Genomic DNA, 8,922 nt, shown 5'->3' with positions numbered 1-8,922 from the left:
ACTTGATCTAGTTACACATTGACTTAGATTTCCTGGAGTTTTGAGATCAGGAGCTAACACAATACTAATGATGACAATTTCAGATGAGCCAGAGTATTTAACTAATTAAGAGGAGTTTTCACTTCTCCCTAAATCTTTCCCTCCTGGCTTGGAGGTTAGCAGTGGTAGATGAGCTGGAGGAAGAATACTGAAGTGCTTCCATGAATGGTGCTCTCTATTTGTTCACTTTAAACTGTCAATTTAATAGAAAGAATACACATCAACCATACAAAATATCCCAAGAGGCTTGTCTTTATTATTTATATTCCTCTTTTCATTTGACAACACTAATATTTATTGAAAAGCTGCTATAACTCAAACTTTTCAGTATTTTTCACAAAACAGTGTATACTTTAAGTGTGATAGTTTCCATATATGGATAAGCTGGGAAACACTCCCATAGGCTCTGTGTATCTTAGTGCTTAGTTTGTTGGATAGAATACAGATGTGGTTTTATTTTGTGATTACACTATAGCTTTAAGAAAAAAAACAAAATAATAATTTAAATAACTACTTACAAACCTGGGTTCGATTCCTCCGTCCCTCTCAGAGAGCCTGGCAAGCCACCAAGAGTATCCCGCCCGCAGGGCAGAGCCTAGCAAGCTACCTGTGGCGTATTCTCTATGCCAAAAACAGTAACAGGTCTCACAATGGAGACGTTACTGGTGCCTGCTCGAGCAAATCGATGAACAATGGGATGACAGGGCTACAGTGCTATCTACTAGCCTAACTCTTCAAACATCCCTTTTACTGGGGCATTTTTAACAATTCCATTTAAGAAGCAAAAAGAATATCATAAATTTGATGAATTTGTCGGAAAATCATTACATCAATAATTCATGCAATAATGACCAGATCAATAGTTGTGTTGTTGAGAGAGATATAACACACAGCATCTTTTTAAAATCTAATACTTAACACAATACCTGGCTCATAATACTTTTAAAAAAAAACAAATTTAGAGAGAATTCGCAAACCATAAAACTGACCCATGTAAAACATTTGATATAGTGAGTTTTAGTATATTCACAGAGCTGTGTTACCAGAGTTCAATTTTAAACCTTCTCATTAACACAAAAGAATCTGTTTATTTTGACTTTCACTTCCTATTACCCTTCTCCCCAAACCAGGGAACTACTTGCTTATTTTCTATCTCTCTGGACTTGCCTAACCTGAACAGTCTGTGAAACTAGACTGTAGTATATGTGATTATTTCTGTCTGGTTTCTTTTATTGACAATAATGTTTTCAAGTTGTCGATCAGTAATTTATTGTTTACAATTGTGATTGAATAATATTTCATTGTGAGAATATACTATGTTTTGCTGATTCATTATCAATGGATGGAAAACTGGATTGTTTTCACTTGACGTGGACTGTGAAGAAGTGAGTTATGTGAAGTGGGGGGAAGGGAAGGATGCAGTCTTGAGAAGGGACCATTTCCCTCTCTAGCCACTTTGGTCACCCAGGGACTACCTGGGGAAATCTGGGACCAATCAAAGTCTCAAAGTCTCTAATGAGCCCCAGTACGGTGCTGACCTCACGTTTCACCAGATCCATGAGGCAGCCGTTCAGCTGCACCTGAAGTCCACTTGCTCTGCACCCTGTGGGAAATGATCCCTGCCCACCCACCTCCCACCCTACCTTCAATTTCTCAATGAACCACAGACTCAAGCTGGAGCAAAGAATTGTTCTTTGCAGGAGAGGAAATTCAGTCCTAAATCTTACCCAGGATTTTTGGGTCCATTGCCTGCCCCTCACCAAAAAAAGAATTTCAGGGGTAGATGAATGCTGAAGTCACTTTAATTTAGAGATTATGAGAAAGGAAAGGGAGAGAACGAGTTGAGAGGACACATCTCAGGAGGAGATGCTGCTATACCCAAGAGTGGGGCGGAGGGGCGAGGGGGCATGTTGCTTGCCTTTGCAGAGTTGTTTTATAGGTTTTCTCCCAGGCTGTGTCCACACAGGCCTTTGCTAAGGCGCTGTCAAGAAGAGTTTGACACTTTTGGTGGCCCACCTTTGTTTCCTTATCACAATCTTTTGTTCGTGCTGGAGCTTCTCTCTAGAGCAGGGACCAGCCCTTTCTGGGCTGTGCTGGTGTCAGTAAGAGCCTTATCAGACCTCAGTTCCCTTGTCTTTTGCATGGGTCGGCAGCAGTGCTACTATCTGCTTAAGGGTTAGTGACAGTAACTTCTTTAAACTCCATCTTGGTTTTCACAAGAACTCAATAGCAAGGGCCCCCATCTACTGCCTACCTCACAATGAACATTCATCCCCAGGGAGGGTGAGACAGCACAAGAGTTCAGGAGCCTGCCTTCATGTGGCTGACCCTGATTCAATCCTCGGTACTAGAGATGGTTCCCCAAACATCAGCTGTTTCTGGAATTCTGCCCTACCTCCCATGGCAAAGTAAGCTCCCTGCTCAGGGGCTAGAAAGACAGCTCAGAGTCAGAGTGCATGTTCAGTCCCCAGAACTGCATGCTTCCTTAGCATTGCCAAAACTGACCCTTAAGGATTGAGCTGGGAGTAACCCCTGAGCACCACCAGGGGTAGACCTGAAACCAACAAAGAGATAAATAAATTGATTGATTAATTAAATAAAACAAAAGTCCTGGCTAGGGCTTTGTTGAGCTTTTTGAGGAAGCCGAAGACCTGGGTTCTGAGAAAGGTTGGGTATGGCCCAAATGTCCTGCCCACCACCCCTCCCCCCCAACTAGAGATAAGAAATCAGGATCATAATTCTACTTTCTCCATTAGCAACCTCTAAAAAGTCACCGAATTTAGCTGGAGAAATAGCTCAAAGGGCAGAACTCATACTTTGTTTGCAGGAGCCAAGAGTAGCCCCCCCCCCAGCACTACTGAGTGTGGCCCCCCTGAAACAAACACAAGTTAGAGAACTTGTTTTCCACAAATTCTTTCACTCAGCAAACATTAATTCACTCAAAAAATATTTACAAGCCAGTGAAATATGGCGGGGGTGGGGGGGCACGGGGAGGAGGGAGGGGAAAGTGCTATACTATACATTCACGGCAAATTCCTGGTCTCTAAAACAGTGGAATAGCTTCTAGGCTCAATTCAAACTTAGAGTTTTGCTCATTTATCATTTGGTCAGAGCCCAGAATAGAGCAAACATTCCAGTTCCCATAGTCAGTACACGGCTGGCCAGATGAACATTGTGCCTTTCTTTCTTCACAATAGATCAGACATTGCTGGGGGGTGGGGGTGGGGGTGAGCAATTGGGAAGGGCAGTGGTTTCCAAGCTCTCTGCACCCCCGCACTGCCTGCTACCCCCAAATGTCTCCAGCAGAAATGTGTCATATGAGGGACCCTGAAGGCTTCGAGGAGGCTGCCCCAGGGGAGAGACAGGGATACAGGACATCTCCCATTGTAAGTACCTGGTACTAGGAAAGCCTAATCTCTTTAGCCATCAAAGGAGAAGGCCACAGCCTAATCTGCACCGCCATCACCAACGCCCCTGCTTCCTGAGCCTTTCCCACTGACCTTGCAGTTTTCATTCCATTTTAGCACATTAAAAGTTATTTCAGGGATGCAGGAAGATAGCGAGGTTTGAGCACAGGTATAAGGCCTGGCACCTCCTTTCCCCAGCACTGCTAAGTCAAGTCATGGTGGCCCCCAAGTACTAGGAGCCCCCTAAAGTTATTTAAGGTGGCAGCAGTAGCTTAAATTATATTAGTGATTTGCTGTGTTTTACTGGATTTCTTTCTTGTATACGGATATATTAGTAGTAGTAGTAATTTTCAGACCACACAATGGTGGTCTTGAGGGTATATTTCTGGCTCTGCATTCAGGGATCACTCCTGGTGGTGCTTCGGAGACTCTACTGGTGCCCCCGGAAGAGGCACAGATAAAGGGAATCTCCCATTGTAAGAACCCAGTACCAGGGAAATCTAATCTCAAGGCAAGTGCCCTACCCACAGTACTATCTCTCAGCTCTCTTTATGTGCTATTATTAAACTCCCTAGAAAAACATACCAAAGAGGGGAAATTTTCTGCTATGCCCCAATCATCATAATAAAATGAGTATCAGATAAACCTGAGCCACATAAGTGTTTAGCTTCCCAGTGCCTGTGAAAGTTATGCTGACACAACACTGCAGTCTACTGAATGTGCATTAGGTGAAAATAAGATCGAATGGGCCGAGATTAGCTCAAATATGAGGCCTGTGCTCCCAAACACGATGCCATGGGTTCGATCCCAGCACACCACACGCATACTTTCTCCTCCCACCCCTCCCACACACACTGCAGATACTTTAAGATACTTTATCATGTCTTTATTTGGGGGCCACAGCAGATTGTGGTCAGGGTTGCTTCTAGAGATGCCAGGAGGAGTGTGGTGCCAGGAACAAACCCCTGCCCCCCACACCCTCTGAGCCTCCTCTAGGTCCCCTGACACACACACATAGACACACTGACACACACACACACACACACACACAAATACTTTATGCTAAAAGGGAGCGAAGTCGGTGTGGGCACAGGTGGGAATGTGTTGGACAATCCATGCTGCTGCACAACCCTCTACACGGCCTCGGCCGCAGGGTTTGGTGTGTCTTTGCTAGTGCACCTGTGTGAGCGGAGCAAAACAGCTGGTTTTCGATTTAGAGGGCATCAAGGAGAGGCGGCCTCAGTATCTACCCCAAACAAGACAGCCCGCAAGGCTAGCACCGCCCCGAGGCCACGCACGTCTCCAGGTGGGGCTCGGAACTCCTGACGGAGTCCGAACGCTCCCCTGGAGACGCGCGCTCTCGGCGCATTCGAGTTGCCCCGAGCAGCGTCCGCACACCCAGGCCTCCAGGAGAGCCGCGCCCGCCCGGGCAGTACAGGTGACCGCGGGATGGACGCTCCGCGAGGCCGGGAATGCCAGCACCGCGCCGGCCGGCCGGCCCCGCCCCGCCGCGCCCCGCCCCCGCACGCCGGGCCCCGCCCCCCACGTCCGCCGAAAGGGGCGGGGCGAGCCCGCGCGGTTGAATGGGCCGCGCGACGAGCCGCACATTCCAGCGGGCCCACGTGACGCGGCCGCGCGGCCTGAGGTAAACAAGCGCGGCCCCGCCTCCCGGCCCCTAGGCTGCTCCGGGCCGGCCGGGCGCGCTCCAGCGGGGCGGGCGCCTTCCTCCGACTGTCCCCAGCGGCCGCTGCGGGGCCGGAGCCGCGGGCGCGGAGCCCCGGCTGTGCGGGCCGAGCGCGCGTCCCCTCCCTGCCCCCACCGCGCGCTGTGGCGCAGTAGGAATTTGGCGGGGACCCGGGTGCTATTCGCAGCTCCTGACGCACCGGCGCCCCTGCGGGGCCGGGGGGGGGGGTCATTTCTATTCTAGGGGCCCTGGGTCATCGCGCTCGGCCGGCCCCCTGCCCCGAGCCCGGAGGGTGTGTCCCCCCAGCGCGGGGCCCGCCGCGCCTATAAGGGGGCCGAGCGGCGGGCAGGGGACATGCAGCTCTACAGCAGCGTCTGCACCCACTACCCAGCCGGCGGACCGGGACCCACGGCCACCGCCCCCGCGCCGCCCGCCGCCGCCAGCGCCCCCTTCAAGGTCTCCCTGCAGCCGCCGGGCCCCGCCAGCAGCGCGCCGGAGCCCGAGACCGGTGAGTGCCCGCCCGCCGCGGCCGCCGAGCCCCGGGAAGCCGCCCCCGCCGCCAAGATGCCCGCCTTCTCCTCCTGCTTCGAGATGGTGGCCGGGGCCGCCGCCCCCGCCGCCGCCGCCGCGGGCCCTCCCGGCGGGGCGTGCAAGCCGCCGCTGCCGCCGCACTACACGTCCACGGCGCAGATCACCGTGCGGGCGCTGGGCGCCGAGCGCCTGCTGCTGCCCGAGCCCGGCGCCGCGCCGCCCGCCGGCCCGCGCGGCCGCTGCTTCCTGCTGGCGCCGCCGCCCGGCGTCCCCGTGCCGCCGCGCCGGGGCTCCTCGGCCTGGCTCCTGGAGGAGCTGCTGCGGCCCGACGGCCCCGAGCCCGCCGGCGGCCCGGACGCGGCCCGCCAGGGCGCCGAGCGCAACTTCCGACTGAGCGAGCACCGCCAGGCGCTGGCGGCCGCCAAGCACCGCGCAGCCGCCGCCGCCCCGCCGCCGCCGCCCCCGCCGCCGCCGCCGCCGCCGCCGCCGCCGTCCGGCAGCCCCGAGCCCCGCGGCGGCGCGTGGGCCGAGGAGCCCCGGGCCGAGCGCGACGGCCGCCGCGGCTGGGAAGTTGCCGAGCGCTGCGAGGCGGGCGGCGCGGAAGAGGCGGCGCGGCGGCGGCCCGCGCTGGAGGCCGAGGCGGCGCCGGGCCCCGGCCGGGAGGCGGCTGCGAGCGGCGCGCCGGCAGCCGAGGCGACGAGCGGCCCGGCCCGCGCCGACCCCCGGGACGAGAAGCTCGCGCTGTACCTGGCCGAGGTGGAGCGGCAGGACAAGTACCTGCGGCAGAGGAACAAGTTCCGCTTCCACATCATTCCCGACGGCAACTGCCTGTACCGCGCCGTCAGCAAGACGGTGTACGGGGACCAGAGCCTGCACCGCGACCTGCGCGAGCAGACGGTGCACTACATCGCCGACCACCTGGACCACTTCAACCCCCTGATCGAGGGCGACGTGGGCGAGTTCATCATCGCGGCCGCCCAGGACGGCGCGTGGGCCGGCTACCCCGAGCTGCTGGCCATGGGGCAGATGCTGAACGTGAATATCCACCTAACGACTGGCGGGAGGTTGGAGAGCCCCACGGTGTCCACCATGATTCACTACCTGGGCCCCGAGGATGCCCTGCGGCCGAGCATTTGGCTCAGCTGGCTCAGCAACGGGCACTACGACGCGGTCTTCGACCACTCCTACCCGAACCCCGAGTATGATCACTGGTGCAAACAGACTCAAGTGCAGAGGAAACGCGACGAAGAACTTGCCAAGTCCATGGCCATTTCCCTGTCCAAGATGTACATCGAGCAGAACGCATGCTCCTGAGATGCCCGGAAGCCTGCACCGTGGGAAAATGGCAACCGCAGTTGTGTTTGGAGACATGTATGAACTCTAATCAGGGGAATAGCACTTTTGAACTTCCTAGTAGATTTGACTGTAGAGGTGATGCCTTAATCATGTTTTTGGAATGTTTCCTCCGCAGAGCTGAAAGGTTGCTGGGCACCTCAGTGATGTATCATGAGAGCTTCGGGTGATCCTACTACTATTTATAATTTGCTGTATAAAACTTAGCGCTATTCATTTGCAAGCTGATTTCTCACCGTGTAAATGGGCTCATTCCTGGTAATCTATTTTCTATAAGATTGTATTTTTGCACAACATTTTTTAAAAAAAAAAATCGATGTACCTTCCATCTATGATGTGTTCCATTTTGACGAACAGCTTACTGGCCTAAATCCAGAGAAGTGCTTTAAAATGAATTTTTTTGTTGTTGTTTTTTGGAATAGAGATCGTGATTTAGCAGCTGTTTTATGTTGTTGAATTAGAATTTTTAGATAGTTATTTCAAGTGGATATTGATGAGTCTGTGTAACCAGTTGATTGGCCCATTCCATTTTGAGGAAACTGTTTTGTTGTTCTGAAAATTACTATTTTCTTAGAAATGGCCAATCTTTTAAATGGAAATACCCTAAAGGAAGATTGTGGGAAGAATTTTTTTCTTTCTTTAAGGGTAGTACCAGTTCTTTCTTGAATGAAAGTTTTGATTATTTGCTGATGGCAGAATGATTGTCTCTCCTGGTAAATGTTTAGATTGCCTGGTGCTCTCAATGGTTTTTAATTTAAAATTTTCATTTTTTTTTGTAAAAGAATTTTAACATGGTATAAAACTTTGCGATAAGGTTTTAGCCTCCTGCTTCCGATAGCTGTTTGGGTTCAACCGAGTGAGAGACTTTAAAACTGATAGCATAAATGCCTCAAGTCAACTTTTGGCAGTTATTTTTCAGTAGGAGAATACTGATTTAATATTTTATTTCTTTTAAATTCTTCCACAAGGCAAAATAGGATTGCCCTGTCTTATGTAAAAATAAAAATGTAAACAGAGCTTGTATGGTTTGCTGGGTCAAACAGTGTTTCCAAACTAAAAATCTATCTCATTTCCACTTTAACTACTTTTAGTCATATTTATTAAAGTAATGCAGTTTGTACTTTTTTATTTTGTAATATGTTGTGATTTTTTTTGTACAATACTGTGTACAGTAGAGCAATTCTCAGCTGATGAAATGAATGAATAAATGCATACTTTTCTTTTACGTCTATTTTGGTCTACAGTGGTTTTTAAATTCTGAAGTGACATTTGTGGGAATCTTTACATGTGTGGAGATTTTTATACGTCTAAATGTGTCACAAAATGATGAGGTTTCTTTTAAGTTCTCATATAAACAGAACATTTCCTATCCCTTCAAGGGGTAAATCTTGGCAAAATATAATTTAAAAGCAAAGAAACTCAACAAGTAGATCATGTTGTTTTTCATTATTCTTTGCTAAAGTGATATGCCTATTGGCTGGCGAGCAGGAGTGCAGATACTGTATTAACCAGTGCATGGCCAGGTGCCGGTGCCCCATTCATTAGCGTAGGTTTTAATGGGTTACAGAATAATAAGCATCTGGAGACCATGGGAGTCCTAATCTTAAGAGGTGTTCATCAAATTTATTTAGATGTGACCCTGCATATCTAATGATGCTGACTGTGTTGTTTATTGCAGTTTAAAAACTAGTAGGTGATCTTTTTCCTTTTTGTTACCTAGATGTCAGGCACAAGTTTGCATTTGTGGTTTAACTTTTTTTGGTTTTCTGGTTTTTTTTTTTTTTTGAAGGATGCCTTTGGTTGTCAGGGAAAGATATTTTGTCAGAGGTTTAAATGTTAACCAACGTGTGCCCCTTTGGGTTTTAAGGAAGATTAAAGATTTGCTTTAATAGCGTTGGGAGAAAAAAA

At 50.4% G+C, this 8,922-nt stretch overlaps 1 protein-coding gene across 1 annotated transcript; it reads left to right on the top strand.

Annotated features, from left to right (window-relative positions):
- The first annotated feature begins 5,069 nt into the window (after positions 1-5,069).
- OTUD1 (OTU deubiquitinase 1) lies at positions 5,070-8,245 on the top strand. The gene has a single exon (XM_055147468.1). The coding sequence runs from the start codon at positions 5,485-5,487 to the stop codon at positions 6,973-6,975; it is 1,491 nt and encodes a 496-aa protein (XP_055003443.1). The 5' UTR covers positions 5,070-5,484; the 3' UTR covers positions 6,976-8,245.
- Positions 8,246-8,922: the final 677 nt, after the last annotated feature.

The sequence above is a fragment of the Sorex araneus genome, chromosome 9 (assembly GCF_027595985.1).
Source record: "Sorex araneus isolate mSorAra2 chromosome 9, mSorAra2.pri, whole genome shotgun sequence".
Classification (NCBI taxonomy): Eukaryota; Metazoa; Chordata; class Mammalia; order Eulipotyphla; family Soricidae; genus Sorex; species Sorex araneus.
This window is presented reverse-complemented; position numbering and strand designations above follow the sequence as displayed.

Excerpts from the sequence above, each read along its gene's own strand:
- OTUD1 (XM_055147468.1), top strand. The coding sequence starts at position 5,485 with ATGCAGCTCTACAGCAGCGTCTGCACCCACTACCCAGCCGGCGGACCG.